General features: G+C 33.2%; 2 protein-coding genes and 2 long non-coding RNA genes across 4 annotated transcripts; all 4 read left to right on the top strand.

Annotated features, from left to right (window-relative positions):
• The first annotated feature begins 124 nt into the window (after positions 1-124).
• Positions 125-1,041, top strand: LOC131943829 (uncharacterized). The gene is made up of 3 exons (XR_009386951.1): positions 125-239; positions 328-619; positions 947-1,041. It is a non-coding gene; the product is annotated as an uncharacterized LOC131943829 (long non-coding RNA).
• A 2,126-nt stretch (positions 1,042-3,167) lies between these two features.
• LOC131943831 (uncharacterized) lies at positions 3,168-4,308 on the top strand. Its single transcript, XR_009386953.1, has 3 exons — positions 3,168-3,199; positions 3,876-3,986; positions 4,084-4,308. It is a non-coding gene; the product is annotated as an uncharacterized LOC131943831 (long non-coding RNA).
• A 5,964-nt stretch (positions 4,309-10,272) lies between these two features.
• LOC131943842 (uncharacterized) lies at positions 10,273-14,671 on the top strand. Its single transcript, XM_059304127.1, has 7 exons — positions 10,273-10,366; positions 10,631-10,730; positions 11,543-11,593; positions 11,902-12,056; positions 12,500-12,692; positions 14,089-14,130; positions 14,622-14,671. The coding sequence occupies exons 2-7, from the start codon at positions 10,667-10,669 to the stop codon at positions 14,669-14,671; spliced, it is 555 nt and encodes a 184-aa protein (XP_059160110.1). The 5' UTR covers positions 10,273-10,366; positions 10,631-10,666.
• A 132-nt stretch (positions 14,672-14,803) lies between these two features.
• On the top strand, positions 14,804-22,191 carry LOC131943843 (uncharacterized). Its single transcript, XM_059304128.1, has 8 exons — positions 14,804-14,841; positions 14,977-15,018; positions 17,468-17,548; positions 17,725-17,764; positions 18,226-18,275; positions 18,454-18,528; positions 18,653-18,757; positions 19,937-22,191. Exons 1-8 carry the CDS (start codon positions 14,832-14,834, stop codon positions 20,044-20,046), a joined length of 513 nt encoding a protein of 170 aa, XP_059160111.1. The 5' UTR covers positions 14,804-14,831; the 3' UTR covers positions 20,047-22,191.
• Positions 22,192-24,242: the final 2,051 nt, after the last annotated feature.

Here is a 24,242-nt window from a genome sequence, read left to right as displayed (position 1 = left end):
AAAATCCATCATAACAAATTATTTTGCAGCAACCGAAAGAAAACTTTCAAAACCTAAGTCTCGAGTGTTCACATACTCAAAATACCAGCACTCCAGTTTATTTTGACGCGGATTGTTTTATAAAGATTCGTGAGATCAATGAAGGCCGTTACGAGTTTAATGTTGTCCTTTATCCTAATGTTACAAACACAATGAAGGACATGGTATTGGAAATAGTATTGTGATAGAATACAACAAAGGTAAATACAAATACTAACAGATACACATGTTTACCGGTTTTATACTATACATACCTTGATCACAATAATTTATCTTCTGTATTTACAGAATCAGTACCAGTTATTGTTTTAGAAAATTTAATTAGTAAAATAAATTATAACTCAGAAGATTCAAAGCATTTTAACATAGAAGAAGGATTGTACAGCATTGATTGTTTTATTAATGAGAGGTACATCAAGAGTTGAATTGGAATGCAATCAGAAACTTCTGAACATGAGTGATGAATGAGAATATTGCACGATATCAAGGACACAAAACAGCTTACGTTGTATTTGTACGGCATTACACCAGAGGGTACTTTACAGAAATAATACAACAGAAATTCTAATTAATGTTTTGTGTAAGTATTATTAACTTATAATACACATGCCACAACGCTTATTAGTTTTGAATTATTAAACACTAATGGAATATTAAAACAAAAGAAAATGTTCATCTTTCTTGTATTATAGTCTTCAGTGTCTTTTGAGGTAAAAACGATTAAAGTATCTTCACTTATAAATGTTATTTGAAATTTTCTGAAAGTTAATCAATTTTAAGTATAAATAATTTCTATTATGATTGGTTTTAATATTTAGTTAGACATTAATAACATTACTTTTCTTTTCAAAAACATTTCAAATATTAGTTGGATCTTTGTACATGCTATGCTAAATATGTCTGATAGATAAGCCAACAATTAAGAGTTTTCCTGGTAAATGGCGAAGATGTGAAGACTTTAACTGTCAATAAATCTGATGTACTAAACTTAACATGCGAGGGCAGGAGGAAACCCATCACCGACGATAAATCTAATCAAAAAGGGAAGTAACTTCCATAACCCACAATTTCAAGACAACACTAGTATACATTGGCAGATGCATAGCGATTGCAAGGATACGGGATTATATTCATGTGTAGCTAATCATAGTGAAGATGAGACAGCCAGAAGTGTGAGAATTTATGTTTTATGTAAGTGTAAGCATGAGAGTCAGAGTTAAGAGTAACAATATTGGAAAAACATTGCTTAAAATGGATTAAAAATTTTAAAATATGTATTGTAATATAGAGTAATAGATGGTTGATTTTCTAAATATATATATTACTTATAGTCTAGCTTTATTTGACTTGCATACCTGTTTAAAATCTCTATATTAACATATAATTCTAATTTTGCTAATTAATTATTCATGTTCCAGGTCCATTACAGCTGAAATACTCTGAAAAAAATAATACAGTTTATTATGGAAAGAAACAAGGACAGCATTACAATAAAGGTTGAAGTGTTTTGGCTACCCAGAACCCATACTGTATATTCTTTACAAAAATGAGAAATATTTTTATATCAGGGAAGGCAATTCAGGAACCTCAGAATCAATCCATGATTACTATCGAATATGTGGATACCATATTACCCTATGGCATTGTACTTTTAACACTGACTGAATTACAGGACTCGGATTTCACAGACATGCATCTACATATCCATAATGGACAAGAGGCTAGTCTAGTGTATGGGCTTTTCTATCAAAGAAGGTGTGTTAATCTACATTAATGTGACACCGAGTTTACATTGAATTAATAATTTATTCTGCTCATAAGAAAATATCTATCTATATATATAATTCTCTTCTGGAGACGCTAGAAAACAAGCTGTAAACGCGCTCCCTACCATCCCCACCCATAAACGGTCTTAGTGGGCTGTGATTCACGCTATGCTTACCTTCGTGGAGTCGGGTTTTAGTGACGGCTATTAGGGGCAGATAATTTAGTTTGAAACTATTTTAAACGTTGGGGGGGGGGGGGGGAAGGGGTCCTTAACGAGCTACTTATAGTGTTTTAAAGAAATATTTTCCAGTGTCAGCTTTGGTACTGTCGAATTCACAAATTATGAATTACTGAAAAGTAGAAAAAACAACAACTAAATAGCGGTGTATGTTATGCCGCGGGTCGGCTCGTATATATATAATTCTCTTCTAGGAGACGCTAGAAAACAAGCTGCAAGCGCGCCTTACACTCCCCTCTCTTTCTCTCTATCACTATCACTACCACCCCCCACCCCACCCCACATGCGCTGGTGAGCTGTAGTCAAACTAAATGTTTACAAATCGTAGAGCCGGGTTTAGTGACGGTTATTAGGGACAGATAATTTAGTTTTGAAAACGATATTAAACTTACAGGAGGTAACTAAGAGGAGGCTGCTTTCAAGGTGGGAGGGGGGGGGGGGTAGGGGGGGGGGTTAGGGGAAAGGTGGGGGGTTAGTATTTTAAGCAAATATTTTCAGTGGCAGCATTTGTTACTGTCGAATTCACAAATTATGAATTACTGAAAAGTAGAAAATAAAACAACTAAATAGCGGCGTATGATACGCCGCGGGTCAGCTCGTGTTAAATAAAAGAATAAAGTATCGCATTTGTTTCATACACGCTAGACTGATAACATGAAAGCAGTAGCGTAGTGAGGGGGGGGCGGGGGGACACATTTCCCCGGGCGCCGACCTTAGGGGGCGCCAAAATGGGTTGGAAAAATAAATTGAAAGGTTGAGGGGGGTGCAAATCGAGAAGTTTGAGAGGGGGGGTGCAAATCGAAATCTCGAGGGGGGGGTGCAAATCGAAAGTTTGAGGGGGGGTGCAAATCGAAATCTCGAGGGGGGTGCAAATCGAAAAGTTTGTCCCCGGGCGCCGGGAAGGGTCGCTACGCCTCTGCATGAAAGTACCGAGTTCGAATTGGGTTGAAGTCATTAGAATTTTCCTGAGACCAACAAGCTCTCATTGGTACAGGTGAACTCTACTGTATATGCTCCTCGTGCCTTGGTCATAACGGGAAAATCCATTCTAACATCTCTGTCAATATTATTGTTTTAACGGTAATTTTAATAATCCATTACGTGTCACTGATTGAATCATACATTAAAATTGACATCTCTTATTAACGGATAATTGTGACTACATTCAAACTTCGCTTATTGTGTTATTCTTTGACCCATTTTCTTTATTTGTCATATTTATCCGTAGTTTGCTTGATTTCGTTTTCGTAAAAACCTGTTAGGAAGCAAATGATAAAAGTTTTTTGGTCGAGTCTTAGACATTTGATTACAAATAAGAAATGTTAAATTAAAGAATCCTCTTCAGACCTAGCGATCTTTTGGGCAGATGAAGTAGAGTTCATATGTTCATTGCGCCTCGGCCAATTGCAGTTAAATTTGTCCAAAATCTGAACTGTCAACATATTTTAATCAATTCATATTACAAATTGTTAACACAGTTTTCTAAAACGCGGAATACCGGCTAAAATGTGTTTTCTAACATTGCTTTTTCATAATGCAAAAGTGTGCGACGTGACACCATCTGACCATAACTGGCAACTGTTAGCTGCTGTTAAGCTAGAATTTTACTACATTTGACAAAAGAGTTTAGCTAGAACACATTACATCATGAAGAACAACATTATATCAAAAACATTATAGCACTCTAGCGATCCATCATGAAATTTATAAATTGCATAATTTGTTTAACTCATTGACTTATATCATCTTTATACTATTTAGTGATATATCATTTTTCTATTTCAGGGAGTAATGAATTATTTATTAATAACTTTATTTTTCCGCTTTGTAGAAAATAGTTCAGCATTCCTTCAAACTATAGGCCTACTTATTGGAATAGGTGTTAGTGTGGTTTGCTTTATGGTCACCATGACTTTTGTCATCTGTTTTTTTAAGAAAAGAAGTAAGTTATTACCTTGTTAATCTCTAAAAGTGCTTTAAGTGAAAAACAATAGCTAGCAAAAGTGTTAATGTAAATGCATTTTTGTTTCCTTTCACAGAAGCACCAGCGATTTTGAATTACAACGTAGCTGAAACAGAGTTGAAAACTGTTGTTGATGGAGTAGATGCAATTGACATTCACACATACATTGATGTCATTAATCCATATGATCTTATTGCTAAGTAGATCATCGTCATGTTCTACTAAAAGTATTCATCAAAACAAAAGACGTCCAAAACCACGCACAATTCGTCCTCTGACCACTGTTTGTCCCAGACTTTTTTCTCCGGGGGGGGGGGGGGAGTGGGGGGGGCACTTGAAATTTTCATGTGGGAGGGCTATAATTTTCTGGGGGGGGGGCACTGTTAAAAGTATATATGTACTATATAAATTCCATTTCGTTCGGGGGGGGGGGGGTGATTTTCCTTGGTGGGGGGAGGGGCGGAGCCTTCCCAAGAAATGACTGGAAGAAACTCTGCCACTGACCTGCCAAGCTACGACACATCTCTATATCACCCTCCCTCCTTTCTGACCTGGATGCCTTAACCTTTGACTCTCCCACCCCCAATTACGATACCAGGGGGGGGCGGAGAAGGGACATATGGGGCGCCAAAATGGGTTGGAAAAATAAATTGAAAGGTTAGGGGGGTTGCAAATCGAAAGTTTGAGGGGGGGGTGCAAATGGAAAGTTTGAAGGGGGGGGGTGTGCTATTGGAAATCTCGAGCGGGGGGGGGGTGCAAATCGAAAGATTGAGGGGGTGCAAATCGAAATCTTGAGGGGGGGGGGTGCAAATCGAAAAGTTTGTCCCCGGGCGCCGGGAAGGGTCGCTACGCCTCTGTACGATACTCTATATCCATCCTTAGCGTCTATCTCTAACTTTATACATTCCTCCACATTGACTGATACTACATTTTTGTAATGCTTAGATTCACATGGGTCTAGATCAGCCTTTTCTTTTAGTTTTTATAGAAGTAGCACAATGTCACTTTCTTGAGTTTGTAAAACAACTGTACCACAATCAAATATAACGCACTTCTATTATTATACTGCAGCTGTAGTTTCTTTGTTACTTATTCACATTGTCTCTTTTTTATATCTTTATGTTACATTGTTAAATTATTAGTTGGATTATAACTTTATAAGCTCAATGTAAATTGTAATATTCTAAATAAACACAACACTTATCTCTCAAGCGTTAGTTTACTAGATCTAGGTCAGTTGTTCTATTAATAGCGTCATATGCTACGTCAAAACAAGCAAAACATTCAGCAGGCGTGTAATGAGTAGGGTCAGAATCCGACCCGCTCCCTTCCCCGCATAGTAAAATAATAGTAAAGTTACACTTCCTGACTCTGAGGTCCACGGGATAGACGAAGCAGAGTTCACCTATTTCATTGACATCGACATATGAACTTATTGTGGTTTCAAGCCACCATTACTTTCCCTAACATGAGTCAGCTATCAATTAGACCTGGGTTGACTCTGAGACGCCCTACGGACTCCAGCTTCTCAAACCCTTCCATCCCCCCCCCCCCCCGCATAAAGAAAAGTAAATTAATGCCTTGTATTAAAAAAAAAATATCCAGGTGTAGTCGATGGTTTGTTTTAAATGCTAGTCTACTAACGGCAACTTTCACTGCGAGCAAGAAAATGTAGTAGCGATTTACAGTGATTCGAACTACACAATGAACAAATCAAAAACAAAAATACCTTCATAATAACAAGTTTTAAAATGCACAAAAATAAAATTGCTTACTTGAATAAAAGTGTTTGGTCGTTCATGAGATAGCTTACCTAGTTTAGCGACGGTATAAAAATAAAAGTCAGAGTTCCCAATCGTCTATCTTAGCACTTGTTCCCAGAGGCGTAGCGAGGGGGGGGGTGCGGACCGCATTAGGGGGGGGGGGTGACACCAAGGCAAAAAATAGTAAAATATATAGAGAAAAATTTGACGGGGGGGGAATCGAAAGTTTGAGGGGGGGGGGTGAAAATCGCTACGCCGCTGAGGGGGTGACACCATTAAGTGCCGCACCGGGTGACACCCGACCTCGCTACCGCACTGCTTGTTACTGTACGTTGATTGGATATCCAGCACGGGGTGAGAGGCAAAACAGTGTTCAGGCGGTTCAGTGACCCGGAAATGATGCGTTAGTCTGACTGGTGGCAGAGCCCATCCCATCAAGGAGTTAAAACTCTGAAAGCAAACAGTTAAGAAACCCCTTACGTGTTCATACTTCATCATCAATATTTATATCTGTTTTGGGAATATTTTTTTTTAAAGGATCGTCCATAACTGACGTCACACTTATAGGGGGAGGGGGGGTCTGTAATTTTGTGACGGTGTGTGATGAGGGGGAAGGGGGGCTCAGATGGTATGACGTCACTTTTTTGCATTATTTCGCGTTTTAGAAAACGGTTTTAATAACTTGTAATAGGAATTGATCAAAATACTCTATATCGACTGAGTTCTGACAAGATTTTGGAAAAATATCGATGTTCTAAGGAAAATTCAGCAGCAATTTTGAAGGTTGTAGGCTGAGGTGTGACGTTATTTTAGGGGGGGGGGGTCTGGCTTTTTATGACTACGTGTGACGGAGGGGAGGGGGGGAGGTAAAACTAGTCCAAAAAGAGCGTGACGTCATTTATGGATGACCCCAAATTCAAAAACTACATTTTAAGGGAAGAATACGATCGGGATGTGGAGGCCTATTCTTTGGAAATAAAATGATTTTTTTTTTCAGCGTATAGGCCTTTAAAAATAAGTATTCATCTAAAATTCGCAACATCAATTTTCTAATGTTAAATGGACATACGAAACAGTGTACAGATAGATAAAGTGTCGTAAAGGCTAATCAATGCTTACTAGATAGCAGAATTTTGTTACAAAAAGAGTATTAAACGAACAACCTATTCAATACGTATCTCAACGACCTTCTCTTCTATATAGGTGGTATTTTATGAGTGGGGGTTAACGCCGTAGAGTTTATTGTCACAAAATGTCTCTGAAAGCTAAACCTTCTCCCATACGCACACAACTCTGAAATGTCAGAAAGTTATACCTTCTCTCCCCCTACTCTTATCAATAGAATACCTCTTAACTCACTTTTTTGCAAAAGTTCGATTTACACCTCTTTCGCCAAATGTAGCTTTATTCATTGACGACTTTAACGGCATTAGTAACAAACTTAGATTAACCACAGCTTGACTGTGTAATCACAAGTTTTCATTTGTATCCACTCTAACTGCTGACTGATTTATTTATTTACTAATCTCACCCAAAACAAATTGTAATACTCAATCGTCTTTATTGTCTGTATTGCACAACTTTTATGGAAAAAGAGGGATTTAGTATATAAATAGTAATTAAACATTTCTTTAATACATGCGGTCTTTATATTAAAGTGTGTGTTTCTGATATTTATTTAGCATAGTGAAGGGGCATCTTTTAGAATACTTTTGCCCATTAATGCATATGCACTGTATGGGCATCTTTAAAGACGTAGAGTAATTATGCCCATATTCGTTATACTACTTTTCAAGGAGATCCATAGAGTAATTATGTCCATAATTATTTTTATGCACTGCAGGGGCTTCTTTGTAGTAGGTAAGCTTATATTCATATAATATATTTGAAGTAATTATACCCATCATAATTTTAAATTTTAAAAACATTTGGGGACATTTGGATAAAATTTAAGGGTATTTGCTGAGTAATTAAATCCATATTGTTTTTGATAAATTGTAGGGGCATCCTTTATTCGTTTTGATGTATTATATGAGGCTACAGGAAATTACCACCCCCCCCCCCCCCGGAAATTACCCCCGGACATTTTGCCCACAGTATTTACCCCGCGGGGCAATTACCCCCCCCCCCCCTGTCCATTACCCCCCTCTCCCCCCCCCCCCCCCTCTCTCAAGTTAGATTCCTAACTCTAATTAGAATTCTATACCTATATACTACTTTAATCCTAGCCTTAACAAAAAGACCAAAACCTAAGCATCCACCTTAGCCTAAAGCTTAACACAAAACCCAAACCAACGCTAGACATTGGTTTAAGCCTAACCCTAGCCCTAACCTTATTATCTTTGTGATTTATCTATCTAGATCTAGATCTATCTAGCTAGAATAGGTCTAATGATTAGATCTAGATTCTAGATCTAGAATTTCTAGATCTAGCAAGAGTTACGCAAATACTAGACTTAAGACTTAAGCAAACGACTCGTAGAATCTAGATCTAGATAATTCTATCTAGATCTAGATAATTTCAGACCTTCATTATTTTATAAAAATCTTAATTTGAAAGCTACTACTAATAGACTTAGATCTAGACCTATGCGCGTAAATCAATTTGCATAAGGAGACTCAAAGTATTAAAGTATAGTATAAAAATATATCTGTGACGTCACAAGTTAAATAGCTAAGTTGTTAGTGTAATCTAATTGGCTTGCATGCGGGTTGCACAGGTTCTAGACCAATACGTCAATGATAATTTTTTTTTCAATTTTTATTTTATTTTTTAGATGTGAATGATAAAGTTGCCTATCTGAACTTGGCGGTATATAGGGCAGGTGAAGTAGAGTTAATCTGATTCTTTGTCCTAGGCATATGAAGTGATAGTGTGGTCAGAGACATGCTTGGCTTGAACCGTTATTTTAAACGACAAAAACATGTTGTCTCAGACTTGGCGGGACACTGGGCAGGTGAAGTAGAGTTGAGTAGGTCACCTGTGACGTCAGTATATGAAGGGATAGTCCGAAATCGGTGTTTTCGGTGTTTTTAAAAGATAAAAAACATCTTTTTGAATGTGTGGTCTGGTTTTTTGTGACGATAAGTGACAGACCTTGATGTTTTTTATGGATGACCCACGAAACCCACAGTTATCCAACGGATGACGGGTAGTCTAGTATAGAATAAAAATGTCCATATTGTTTTTGAGAGACTATAAGGATACGCTCAATAATATGGGTTTGTGCATCAACATATTGTTTTTTTATACATTGTAGTGATATCATTTCAAATAATTGTGCCCTTATCGTTTTATATGAACTGTAGGGCATGGTAAAAGTCGCGCTAAAGTTAACGTATTTTAATGCAAAGTTATCTGTAAAGTAAATGGGCGCTTATATAGAACTGATTTAATAAATAGTAGAACCATCTCTAGAGTAAGTGAGTCCCCGTTAATCTAATGAATTGTGGGAGTTATAACGGCCCTGGTAGCCGTTATACGTGGAGCCTAAAGTTTAGGGCCGACCATAGCGCGAGTCAATATAACGGGAGCCGATTTGACGGGAGCCAATACGTCGGGGCCCTTTTGACGGGGCTATTTTGACTGGGTTGTTTTGTCGGGGTCGATTAGACGGGGTTATATTAACGGGTGCTTTTTGACAGGGCCGATTTGTCCCGGGCCGTTTTGACAGGGCACCTGCGGGGACCAAGGTTTACCATTGGTGTCTTCAACATGTAAGGCTGTTACAATTCAGGGGAATAGTGTACGAATTTAGTATTCTAAGTGTTTGAAACCTTTTCCTCCAATTCTCAAAGCGAATTAATACTATGACGACGATATAATCATATCGTTTTCCTTTCATAATAGCTTCATTATCACATATCTGACCTCGACATTCACCAATCTCTATGCCATATTTCTCGAGCGCTGCTGGCAGTCAAGCTAAATATCTTTGCCTGTTGTGTCTTTAGCGATACATAAGTTCAATAAAATCAATGAAATATTCCACAGGTTAAAAGTCACAAAGTGTAACATCGACAAAGCGCACAAGTAGAGATCGCTGTTCTCTATGACTAGTATCGATATTTTCTCAATGTATCGCGTTTTGTTTTTCTTTTACCAAGAAGGGACGCTTTATTCCCCCCCCCCCCCCCCCCCCCAAGAGATGCCTGGAAGAAACTCTGGTTGTAGGCCTTATTATTATTAACCGCTGGCTAGGTTGTAGAAATTTAAAACAGTCTTAAACAGTGGACATATAAATAAACACAAAAAACAAAAAAAAAAAACTAAAATTTTACTTAAATAAATATAGATCTAGATTTACCGATTTTAGACACGGATCTACCACCCGTGAACCAAAACATTAAGTCATAATCGGACATACCATTACAACACTCATCTAGATCTAGATTTAATCTGAAACGGGAAATCATCGCGAATATTGTTGTTGATTTATGGGAAAACCCGTTGTTTTTTTTTTATATATAAACGACACACACAGCTGAGACTCTTATAGAACTTACGACTGCCGGTGAAGACAAAACATACTATCAAACGTTAACCACGGCGAAGAATATTCCCTAAATCATTAAAGTATAAGTGCTAATTTTAAGGTAGGTTAGCTTAAATACAAGAAATCTTATTAAACACAAAATTAAACTAGATTCTAGATGTGAATAAATAAAGCTTTTGTCTTGCCTAAAGTCAATAGGGTAAACCTCCCCACCCTCCCCTCATTTTTTCATGCACACTATTCAAAAGTTCTCTCTAACTCCCTTTGTACTAATTTTATAAAATTAACATATAGACCATTGTAATGGTTATTATTTATGTGTCTTAAATTCACTGTTTAGTAGTTGCTTTTTTCTGTTTTTCAGATATTAGATTCATTTCTAAGCAGCCCACCTACAATCATGGATTCAGTTGGTTTTTATTTATTACTAAATTTACTACTTACATTGACATTTGTGGCTGTGGGTAAGCAGTCTATTATTTTCTCTTTTAAACATTTTTTTTTTAAATTATTTTTATGTTCATGTTATGAAGGCCTATTATTTTTATTATATATATATATATATATATATATATATATATATATATATATATATATATATATATATATATATATATATATAAAATCTATTTATATCTAGTTATATACTAGGCCCTATAATAGCCTATATATTGTATGGCATGAGTAAAAAGGCAGAAAATAGATCCACTTCCCCTCGCTACTTTTCATTTTCATGACATTATTATCAATTTGCTACATACAATTTACGCTTATTGGCCTAATATTAGTAATAAACTTTAAAAGTTAAGACACAGAGTTAAGTATTAAGTAAGCAAAAGCAATTATGGGCTCTGCCGAAGAGATGCATAGAAGAAACTCTGGTCAGGTTGGAAGAGGAACTTTACTTTATATCACAGACTATTTGAAGTGGGAGATAAGGAACTTGCATGAGCAGTTGTGTTATACACCGGAAAATACAGTACCTAACTTTTTAAAGTAGTTAAACAATGTAGCCTTTATGCTATTTTGAACGTAGTGTTAAATTGTGAAGTTTCAGAAATATAATAAACAACTTATGATCTAGCTACCATGACCTACTTTTACCTATGCAAACATGCCTTATATTATACTTGTATACTACACTGAAAAATATGACAATTTTATGTTATCTGTTGCATTTCTGTTCATAACATGACAGATCAGTTTACAAGAAAGTCATGTTTAAACCTATTTAAAATCTAAACTAATATAAATTTTCTTTTAATTCTTTTAATAGATAGCACAAAGCTTGAAGATAAAAATAAAGATAGACACAAGGCTGAGAAAGGTATTTTAGAGATAATTAAGTTGTGGTTGTCATATTTTCAACCATGTTTATTAATTAAATATTTAAATCTCATTATATATTACATGCTATTGAAATTTGGGCAAAGATCATTACTTACTTCTTAGTCAAAACTTTAAAGCTTTGTCATAGCGCTTTGGGTTTATATCTAGATAAGCTAAATATAGATTTTTATTCTAAAGTTACGTCAAAGTTAAAAATATATTTCCAGGCCATAATTGCTTAAACAACATAATTCATAGTTTTTCATGAGATAAATAAATTAACTCAATTTTTTTTTCTCCCAATAGATGTTTTATGCAGTTCCACTAATTTATATTATAATGAGTCTATAACACAAGATCCTTTTATTGTGGTACACAGTACGCCCTGTTTCATGGATAAAGATAAAACTAGATCTGTTACATTTTTTATTTGCGACTCTAATTGTATAAACTGTAACAGAGTGAGTATGATTTTTAATTTAATTTATGTTGTGATTCAATAATAATGTTTAAAAAAATTTAAAGTAAGTAATCAACTATATTTTTCTAAATGCATTTGAATAAATATGTTTAGACCAATATTTTTTTGGAAAAAATTTACATACACAAATTTACAAATACCTACGACCTGTCATACACTAACTAGAATTTTGCTTTATTTCTTTGCACTTTGAAAAATAGTATGTGCTCCATACTTATCGTCCTTCTGAACTAGGGGTCATACAAAAAGTATTTGATTTGCCTGCGGTCTATGGCTTATGGCATATCTTGACACATAGTCTCCTTACATCAGTTAATTTTGTTAATTTTCCCTGTTATTGATTTGTGATTTTTAGGCAAAATTTTGTATTAAATGTAATGGTCTATATCTACTACTATAATACTTTTTCTGCTTTCTTTTCAGCACTGTATTGTAAATACTGCTAAGTGTAAAGATGATGAAAATATGATTTGCTACTGTCAGAAAAATTCTGAAAATGGAAATGTTCTTATAACTGTAAAAGTACCAATTCCTGATACAGATCAATGTTTATTAGGACAGATGTATAACAACACTAGCTTGTTAAATATCACAAAATTGCTTAAAGTAGAAAATGGTAAATGTTTACTTTTAATTGCAAGAATTATGATGTTTTCTCTCTTATTTACTGCAGTTAAATTGCAACTTTTGAATCCTTAAGGACATCTATATATCTAATTCTCTTCATGGAGGGACCATGCACGACACCACCACGTAAGCACACTGACCCTCCCCGTTCCTCGCTCTCCAGGCATGCTCTACAGATCATATGGCTACCACCCCCACCATTCCGGAGAGCTGTTTACAATCCAAGAGCCTGGTCAAATTAGTGACGGTTATTAAGGGCAGATAATTTAATTTTTAAATAATTTGAAACTAAGGGGAGACAATAGCAAGTTCTGCTTGATCTTTTCATTGTCGTCTGTAAACTGTCGTCATGGGCAGCTGCTTTCACAGAGGTGGGGGGGGGGTGTGAGTGGAGGTGGGTGACGATAGTCGTCCTTCACGAGCTACTGATAGTGTTTCAAAGCAAAAAAAAAATTCTGTTGTAGCATTGGTAGTGTCGAATTCACAAATTATGAATTACTAAAAAGTAGAAAATAAAACAACTAAATAGCGGTGTATGCTACTTTTTGGGTTTGCTCGTATATTATAATACTGTCATGCTTCATTATTCCACAAAGCCATGGTGAGGTACCACTGTTTCTACTGTATGGAGAAAACTATCAATTTCACCCAGATTATTGCTATTAGAGCCAAATTGTTTTGATTACAATATAATCTTTTGGTAAAATACCAACATAAAAAATTTTCAAATTTAAGTTTGGCTAGGAAAAAAATCATTTACTTTCCAATACAGATTGTTATCGCACTGATTTTTCTGTCATATAAATTCCAGTTAAAAAACTGAATTTTATTTTGGAATACTTTTTTCTGCCCATTAGAAATAGAATAATTATAGAGATTGTTGTATTAAAAGACATGAAAGATACAATACACTGATACACTAGTTAGTAATACAATCAAACTGACAAATTTAATTGTAAGATTCCTCATCCTTTTTTCTGTGTCTTGACTTCTTATTCTTTTGTAACCTCGGAGGAGCAAAGAGCCATTACCACACATCTCCATCGGACTCGGCTATAAGTTGCTCTCCACTTTTTTTTTTCTTTGTGTGGTTGTAATAAATGGATGAACTCTAGCTTCATAAATCTCTCTTTTTAAATTTAATTGAAACTTTTAAATAATATAGTATCAATGCAATATTTAAATTGAATAATATTAAGAGTGTATTTTACTTTTTTCCATGTTAAAGTCATGATTTCTTCCTTGTTTTCACACTAAATATCAGTATTAAATATTCATTTTTACATTTTGCTTTACGTTTTTCAGGTAGTAGATTAAAGACATGATTTACTGCATATATAATTCATGTATTCATACAATAGGTTTTTCATTATTCTTCTATCAAGATAGTATATCCCCTGGAAAAGATGAAAAAGACACAACTGAAGGTAAATCGCCAATCTTTGTACATATTTATTTAAAATTGAGTTGGATAGGTTGAATCAAATAGTAGATTAAGGACATGATTTACTGCATATATGTCATTCATTCATATAATTGGTTTGTCATTATTTTTCTATCTAGGTAGTACATCCCCTGGAAAAGATGGAAAAGACATGACTGAAGGTAAATAGTTAATCTGTGTACATATTTATTTAAAATTGAGTTAGATAGGTTAAATCAAATAGTAGATTAAGGACATGATTTACTGCATATATGTCATTCATTCATATAATTGGTTTGTCATTATTTTTCTATCTAGGTAGTACATCCCCTGGAAAAGATGGAAAAGACATGACTGAAGGTAAATAGTTAATCTTTGTACATATTTATTTAAAATTGAGTTGGATAGGTTGAATCAAATAGTAGATTAAGGACATGATTTACTGCATATATGTCATTCATTCATATAATTGGTTTGTCATTTTTTTCTATCTAGGTAGTACATCCCCTGGAAAAGATGAAAAAGACATGACTGAAAGTAAATAATTAATGTTTGTGCATATTTATTTAAAATTGAGTTGGATAGGTTAAATCAAATAGTAGATTAAGGACATGATTTACTGCATATATGTCATTCATTCATATAATTGGTTTGTCATTATTTTTCTATCTAGGTAGTACATCCCCTGGAAAAGATGGAAAAGACATGACTGAAGGTAAATAGTTAATCTTTGTACATATTTATTCAAAATTGAGTTGGATAGGTTGAATCAAATAGTAGATTAAGGACATGATTTACTGCATATATGTCATTCATTCATATAATTGGTTTGTCATTTTTTTCTATCTAGGTAGTACATCCCCTGGAAAAGATGAAAAAGACATGACTGAAAGTAAATAATTAATGTTTGTGCATATTTATTTAAAATTGAGTTGGATAAGTAAATTTAAACAAGTGTTTAGTTTAAAAGATTGGCATACGTTAAATACAAGAGTTATCTCTACTTTGAAATTGAGATTTAGGTACTTTAACCATAGATTGTTTACCACAGTGCTTTGTACCTATGTAGAGTTTTAAATCATGTTAAAATTAATCACATTTTATGTAACAATTGTCCTTTGAGTTGCCAATAATAGTAATTACATGAAAGAAAAAAGTCAATAACTTTCTTCCAAAGCCTGATTTATTAGATTTATTACTGAGTACACATTTGATATATATTGTGCAGCAGGTAAAAATTTACACTAACAGATAATGTAGATCTGCTTGAAAATATATATAAATGTTAAGATATAAATTAATCAAATTAAAATGTCATAAAAATATTCTTGTCAAATAAATACTAGTTTTGTGATCAATTAAATGACAAATGCGTATGTGGTACATGAAATAGGGGGCAAGAGAACGAACATTGATGTATATCTGTACTAGTTGTATATTCTACTTTCAGTCCAACCTGAGCTAACTTGGTATTAAGCTTTGGGCAAAATAGAAATAGCAATCTGTTGAGTGAGCATATGCTAAATGTGTGTCCTATTCCCAAGTTCTCTCTGAAACCAAATTTTATGTGCGCAATACATTTAATTCCCATATCCTCTATACTCATCAACATTCTCCATAATTAAGACTTAAATGGTCTGGATGACTTTCATTTATAATCATGCTGCAACTTATAGAAACTACCTAGGTTCAAATGCATTATGATCAAACCACTTGTGATACAAGCCCCATGTAACAGATTTAAATCATTTGTTTAAAAAATACATGAATTTACATAAATACATTGTATATTACTGAGAGAAATATTTAAAAATTTTAAGGATAGATAAACATTTCTATGTAGGCCTACTTGATACATTTTTATTTATACAGTAAAGTGTGTTTTAAAAACAAAAGTTTAATACTTTCTAAACTAAATAACTATGCAAAGCTTTTAATAAAACACTAAAAAAAAGAAAACACTATATTATATTCAAGTAGTAGATGATTAATTTCAAACATATTGGCTACCTAAAACCCCTTTTTTTCCTTTACACTTCATAATCATCAAATGGTGTACATTTATACTAAAAATAGAAACTCTACAATGATATCCATTTTTTATTGTATTTGCTAAACAGCTGTTTTTAAATTTTATAAAATAACAGCTTTTAAAAGAAACAAAATATAGAATTGAATAAAACATGGATTTTTACATCTAGGTATAAGTATTTTCTCATCAATAGAATTTTGTTGCAGTTGTCCACAACAGTAGATACTTCTTAAAAAAAAACATTGTTTGGGAGAGTGTCAAGGTTTTCCAATCTTCTCCTGCCACACTTTTCAGCTGTTTTTTCTCACCCTTCTCCAGCACCCTACAGTGCCATGTCATTTTGGGTAGACCTCTGTGTCATTTGTTCCATTCCAAGGCATGTGACTCTGCTGCCAGTATCCATCCAGAACGATTGACAAACCCATCACCATTTCATTTCCATGTTTTGCATTTCTATTGTTTCTTGTCTTATAAAACATTTTCTAATTCATTAGTTTCATAACGTGTTGATGCAGATGTTATTGAAAGTTTATTTTACAAAAGCTCACTTTTGAATTGTAAGATGATTATAATTTTTCATTTCTGGCATAGAAAATCTAAACAGGTTTATATTAATTACATTTGATTAACTAGCCATGGCACTTATAATTCCTTCAGCCTGTAAAAACATTACTGCAGTTAAAATGTCACAATATGTTTATATTTTAATCTAATGTGTATGTTGTAAGATAAAGTAAGCATAATTACTAACTTGAAAGCCAAAATTGTACTATGTAGTGGTGGTTATTAAGGTGCAAGTTGAGACCTTTTTTATAAACTAACCTACCCACCTATATTGAAATATTGTCACCTGAACGAAATGACCAATGTGCTAAATGGATAATTGCTAAACTTTTTGAAGCTGATTAACATAGCTTTTACTAACATAATTTTTGAGCCAGTGATTGATTTATAATTCCACTTAATTTCACTTTATTTGTTTATTTACAATTATCCAAGAAAATATGGCTAGTAATCTCTGTATTGCAAGTAATTTTCTAAACTTTACGACAAACTAGGTTTTTAAAGATCCCTCTTCACCCTCTATTCACCCCCTATCTATCCCCACCTACAGTTCTAATACCCATTTCCCATTGGTGACATCTTGTATCTATTTCATTGAATAAAAATAAACTTTTTATATCTTAAGGTCATTATATCATTAAAATATGGAGTAGAGGAAAGGTGGCTTAGTTTAACTTGTCACTCAATTTAACAATACCGTTTTTGGCAGTATTTTTAACACATTTATTATGGCAATTTTTTTCAGTGAAAGCCTTAGTACAGGCCAGCATTATAGGCCCTATATGCAGTATAGGCATAATTACAGTCTTAGCTACTTTATTTGCAGGTAAAAAATATAGAGTTCTAATGAATTACATAAATAATTCACAACTTCTTATTTTATTAAATTATAAACAGTCATTTAAAAAACACTGTTCCAAGCAACTATGTAGTTTTACAGTAGTACTAAATGAATTAAGAGTTATATTTGTAAGTTTGTACAATATGTTTTTTGCTTTTCAGTTTGTTATTGTAGGAAACAGTGCTGGAAATATCCAATATGGTAAATATAAATTTAAAATAATAATTTTTTTTTAAAATACTGATGTCACTAAAGTGGGTCTAGGACCCCTGTTAACAATTCCCCCCCCCCCCCTCAACATTATCTTATAGCTAGCCCTAATGTATCCTTAATCTATCTCTATCGCTTTTATCAGTAAATAACTTAGGGCTAATGTCCTACTGGGTAATTTACTGGGGGTGGGTGGGGGTGGGGGTGGTAATGTCGGTGGGAGGAAATGTCCAGCGTAATTGATGGGGATAATGTAAAAAAAAATTAAATAGTTGTATTTTTTACAGTATCCCATGTATGTTTATTTGGTACTTTATTCATAACCACACTAATTGTATTGTTAACAATAATAAAAGCTCAGTCTTTTGCCATTAATTATTATGAATATTTAATATCAATGCATCTTAAAATTTAAATATTGAAAACATTACTGAAATTAGTATTTCTTTTAGCTTTTGCAATCAGAAACAAGTATGCCAACATTCGGGGGAAAAAGATGAGGGTAAATATATATGTTGTGACTTTATATGCATTTTCTAATGTATTTAGAAATACAAAACTAAATAGTATAATCAGCCAAAGAAATTTGGACAAAGGTATCTATTTTAAAGCAAGGAACAATTTTTTAATATGTAAGTGCTTGCACTAGTACTATCCATATAATATTTAATCTTGAATAGGTGACGACAACAATGAACAAAGTTTGAGACATGAGGATACTGAACCCACTACCACCCTCAATGATAGAAGGGGAGGTAAGAATGTGTGTCTATTTATGATGATGACTTGTAAATTTATTATATTGTATGAATATTATGTAAATTGTTGAGAAAAAAAAATGTAAGACTATGAAAACTTAATTGTTTTTCACCAATGAAGAATCAGCTGACCCAGAAGAAATGAACTATGTGGAAAGGCAGGAAAAACGACAAGTTTTCAAAGTTATAGACTTGCATGAAGAAAGTGAATACTTTAAACTAGAAGGTAATGACTAAAATATCTAATTTTTAAGTTTTTTACTTTATTCTTCATTTGATTTGTATCCAAAAGATACTCTTATTTAAATTTCTTATGTATTTACTTTTATGCAGATTTAATTTATTATGTTTACATGACTCTGCATTTATTTAAATATTTAATATTAAAAAAAATAATAAACCGGGAGCGATCCCCCCTAAACTTTCTCGAATATGGGAACTCGGGATATAGACATGAATTTTAATCCATTTTAAATACTTAAACTTTTTAAAATAGAATAAAATCTCGTAGAAAAATGAATTGTACATATGTGAACGCCAAATAAAAAGTGTATAATAGTGGAATATTATTAGTCTTAATTTACCTTCGTTTTTTGAGAAATTGGAAATAGCGTAAATTAGTACTTCCAATCAACGGAAATTACTCAAAATTTGACAGATGGTAGAGAATTAGATCTTTTACTTACATGTGAAATTTTATTTATCTGAAATAGTACTCAAGTTATAGGCTTTTGAAATATTCAAAGTAGAAGAAGTCCCACTTCCGGTTATCTGAAATCGCTCAAAGGTTGATACGGATCTACGATTTTGATAAAATACTTTAATATGAAATTTCATCAACCTAGCTGTAACGGTACTCAAGTTATCGTGTTTACACACAGACAGACACACACACAGACAACGAACAGAATTGCAAAGTCCAGTTTTTACGACTCGATAATGCATAAAACGCCAAAATGTTTATATATTTGTATTTATAATTTTTGCCTGGTTTAAATAAGTCCTCTATACTCTGGATGTGATGAAGGACTGAGTAGTAAAATGGTGAAAACTTTCAAAATTTCATGTTATTTTTGTGCATGGTACAATAATTTCTCTATACTTCATATATACGAGAAAGTAAAAATACTAGATTTCTATTACCTTATGCGAAATGTAAATATAAAATAAAATGTTTTTTTTATGGAAATTTTTTTTTTATTCAAAGTAAGTTTTTTACCCTAATATTTAATATGTTAGTTTTGTAATTTTTAGAATTTTTCTTCTTTTAATTTTTAAACTTGTTTTGACATCAACTTAATAATAACTTTGATTTCTTTGGATAAGGTTTCTAAATGCAGCATGTTTGCAGCATTTTAAATGCAGCATTGTACACCCTAATGTTTATAAATCCTATTATTTTTAGATGAAAATGACAATGCAAACAACAACTGTGCTGTGACTAGTCGACCAAATCTGAATGAAACTACTACAGTCAACTCCAGAGAAGTTTATGATATTTCAATCAATGTGTAATATTTTCTTTGAACATTTTTTTTGCTGTTGCTGTTGGCTATTTTTTAATATAGCCTATAATCTGACAGTTGAGCATTCTTCAATAGGCACTGTACATCTAAAATGTTAGTTGGCCATGAACTTCGAACTAACACTGGGATCTGAATATTTACTCACTGCCAGTTAATTGTATAAAGTTACTCCCTACAATAACACACCAATCTTACTGAGAGAATATTATATTTATACCTTATCTATCCTGAACCTAAAGGAAGTAAAGTACTGTTTCCAGCCTGATAATCCATGGGTCAGGTGAGGTAGAGTTCACCTGTTTCAACACTGCTTTACTTTCCCTAATGTGATTTAGGTACTCATCCGAGCTAGGTGAACCTAATCCTCTCTCAATTAGTCAACTATTAGATGAAGGAGGAACATAAGCTTTGGGCTATCAACTCTATCTTATACAAAAAGCTTTGCTATGGAAACTACAACAAGTAAAAACAAAATTTCAAATGGTGCTGGGGAGATGAAGACTAGACAACTGGTCACATGATGAGCGGGGATCAAAGTCATAATGACATCGCTGTTCTGATATCTGATCTCCTGGTGCCCATTTATATAATAGCATTTTTAATATGGCATCATTCCAGACAGGAAAACTGCTAAAAAAAAACTGTTACAATGGAAACAAATACCTGATAGTAAAAGCCATATTGATTACATAATCAAAATAGGCTATAGATTGGTAAATGGAAAACAAGGCCTTCAATGGACATTGACATTCATCTGAGAGAACTTGAGCCATGCTCTTTATCTGAGTTTGCTATTTAGAACCCACCAGGGTGTTCAACAGAAGGTATTTAGCTAGGCAAAGTATGGTGAATTGATTAACATTTGAACAACTGAAGTCTTTGAAAATTGATGCCCAAGTCAAAGAACCACTCAGCTTAGAAAAAAAAATGGATGGAAAAAGTCGGGTAATACATCTATTTGGGAAGAGGAGTAACAACAGATGTTGGAAATTGCTTATAAAAGGAAGAACAAAAATATAATTGGGAAAGTTGGCCAATCCTTTGGTATGGTGACAAATATAAGGAAATCATAAGCCTACATATTATTTTAGAATCCTCAAAAATGGTTTTCAGAAGAAGTGCTTGCAACAAACATTAGAATCTAATCTTCTGGCCAAGTACCATTTCAAATGAGGAGTTAAAAAGAACATTCAATCGATCAAAAAAAAATGAAGAGATTATCAATGACAAGGAGATGAAGAAAGGAGGCCTTACATCCCAACAGGCAGAGGTTATAGAGACATGATGAAATGACAATGACTTCTTCATGCCAATGGGCATTGGGAGATGATCGTGATGATCCCTAATACTTACAGGGTCAGTTGGTAATTGTCTGGGGGCAGGGTGATTTGAGCAGGGAGGAGAGTAATTGACAGGGTTAAAAGTCCTCTTAACTTGCCCGTAAACCTTTGTACCCTAAAAGTAACAGAAAAAAATTGTTTTTGGTGTGTTTTTGTATCTTGTTATTGTTAAGGTTTACATTCCTATTGAATATATTATTTAATTTGATACTGAAATTGTCTGTGGTTACAGTATATTTTATGTCCTGTTTATTGATTTGTTAAATCAAGGTGTAGTCTTTACACACCATCTAAGGAAAAAATGTTTATTTTTCTGTTTTTGTTTTTCAAGTTAAAAGGTAAATTGCTTTTTAATTTTCACATTGATAATTGGTTGCCTTGAGTCGATTAATTTGGTCTTGTGTAGTATACCATGAGATGTGTATTACATTTCTTCAGTAAATAATTCTCTGGCTCCTTAACTGTGGACCATTTGGCCTAGTAAAAAGTTTACACTTAATGTTGTCAATCATGTGCCTTATTTATATGTAGAATTACTTTCAATCAATATATAGCTTTGAAAGTCACTCAGCTCCCTTGATATAAATGATATTACTTTGTTTACCATGATGTCGGATCAGTGGTTTAATTAACCTGGCTTGTCATTGGAGTAGTGACCTTCTACCATGATGTCACTAACTTTGTTAAGATAGGCTGAATGTAATCAATCCAATACATTAGCTTATTTAATGTTTTTTATTTAGCATTATGAGATTCACAATTATGCATCATTTTTTATGCATAAACAAAGTGTATGCAGCCAAGCACTAAAAAGAAATAAAATGAAAAATTACATGCCTTCCAATGCAAATGATTAAAGTGGTGTAATTTTACTGCATGACCCACTGGTTGTATATATCTAATTGTTAATTGAAGTTCTTTTAGATTTTAGGTGTTTGTTTTTTATAATTATATTATTTTTTTTATGCAAAATATTTTTTTTTCTCTTTTACATGCTTAAACTAACTGTTTTTGCTATTAATTTAGTTAAAACGAAAATTTGCAATTATAAAATTTACAGTATCCCATTTATTGAAATATGCAAAAAAAAATATAAAAATATGTTAATTAGTTAAAGTAAATATTTACTTTAAGGAATATAAAATGGTTTGCATGCTTTTCTAGTCACTATACATATAAATGATCTCTGTATTCCTAAATAGAATAACAAGAAATATATTTTTCTAAAATTTATATATACAATCAAAATAATGTTCCATTTTAAGCCTTTATACTCCTGCACAAGTAAGTAATATATTAATTTTCTTTAAAGGACAAAGAAAGGTTTTAATTAATGTTCAGAACACTCCAAAACAATGTGTGTTTTTTTAAATATGATGAGTTTTGGTCAAGTTGATGATTTTTCACTATCATGACTCTGTGTACTAATACTCCAGGCAACCTTTTTTTTAACAAGTACTTAAAACAATATAAGCAGCATTATTTTATTTTCATTTTTAATTACCCAGTATTTTAATGTAATTTTTTAAATGTTTGTAATAGTGTATACAATTGGTGCTGTAACGAAATACTCAACTATTATGATATATAATGTGCCAATCATTTTTTTTTTTCATTTTTAATTATCCAGGAATGTAATGTAATTTTTTAAATTTTTGTAATAGTGTATACAGTTGGTGCTGTAAGGAAATACTCAACTATTATGATATATAATGTGCCAATCATATTTTTTTGTTGCATTTCTATTAATTGTTAATATGAGAATATTTGCATTTCTTAAATATCTTTGCTTCATGTCTTGCAATGTTATTTGAACTGAAAATAATTCCAACATAGCATTAAAATAATACATTTTTTTATTTTTATTGGTGGAACTTTGTTGCTTGGCGTGGCCTAGCGGTAGAGAACTAGACTTAATATTAATCAACTATTTTAGGAATTGGAGACATGCAGCCTAGTAGAGGGCTAGAGTGCCAACCCATAAATGTTGAGTTCGAATTCGGGTTCAAATCAGTAGAAGTCCATGAGTTCACCCAGCTCTGATGGGTACCTAATACTAAAGGCTAGAGTTAGTGCTGACCACACTATGCCTTCATATGCTGAGTTCTCTGAAACAGATTAACTCTACTTCATCTTCCCCGTATGTCTTGGGCATGAACAGGAAAAGATGAACCATGTTGGTTTTATCATTAATTAAATTAAAATCCGCATCCCAAATTAATTAGTCTAGCAAAATTGATTAAAAGAGTGTTTCTAATTGAGAATTCCCATTATGAAGTTTAAAAATAATTTATAACTTAACCTGTAATAAGATATTAAACACACAAATGTAACTTATTTAAAATACCATCTGGCCAGGCACTTCACTAGCAAGTGTGAAAAACTTTTCTGTTAAGGACCAAGACTGGTGTGTTTATTAAGCAGCAATTTCTGGCCTTGGTTTTGGAAATACATTAAATTTCAAATTAAATGTCTATACAATTACATGTGTGGGACGGAGTGGTCTCACGGTACAGAGCTGGACTGCTGACCCGTAAGTCTCGAGTTCGAATCTGGGTTCATGTTAGTAGACCGTCCCTGAGTCCACCCTACTTTAATGGGTACCTAACTCACATTAAAGTAAAACAAATGCGTCTGGGCATAGTTCTGACCACACTATCTCTTCATATGTCACGAAACAAGTGAACTCTACTTCACTTGCCCAAAAGACTGACAGGTTTGAAAAGGGATCTTTACTTTTACTTTTACAAATATATGTGTGTATAAACACACATATATTTGTAAAAGTAATATATATATATATATATATATATATATATATATATATATATATATATATATATAT

The sequence above is a fragment of the Physella acuta genome, unplaced genomic scaffold (genome assembly GCF_028476545.2).
Source record: "Physella acuta isolate Inbredline_101_S28 unplaced genomic scaffold, ASM2847654v3 ptg000469l, whole genome shotgun sequence".
In the NCBI taxonomy this organism is placed as follows: Eukaryota; Metazoa; Mollusca; class Gastropoda; family Physidae; genus Physella; species Physella acuta.
Note: the sequence above shows the minus strand (reverse complement) of the source record. Positions and strands in the feature narration are given on the sequence as shown.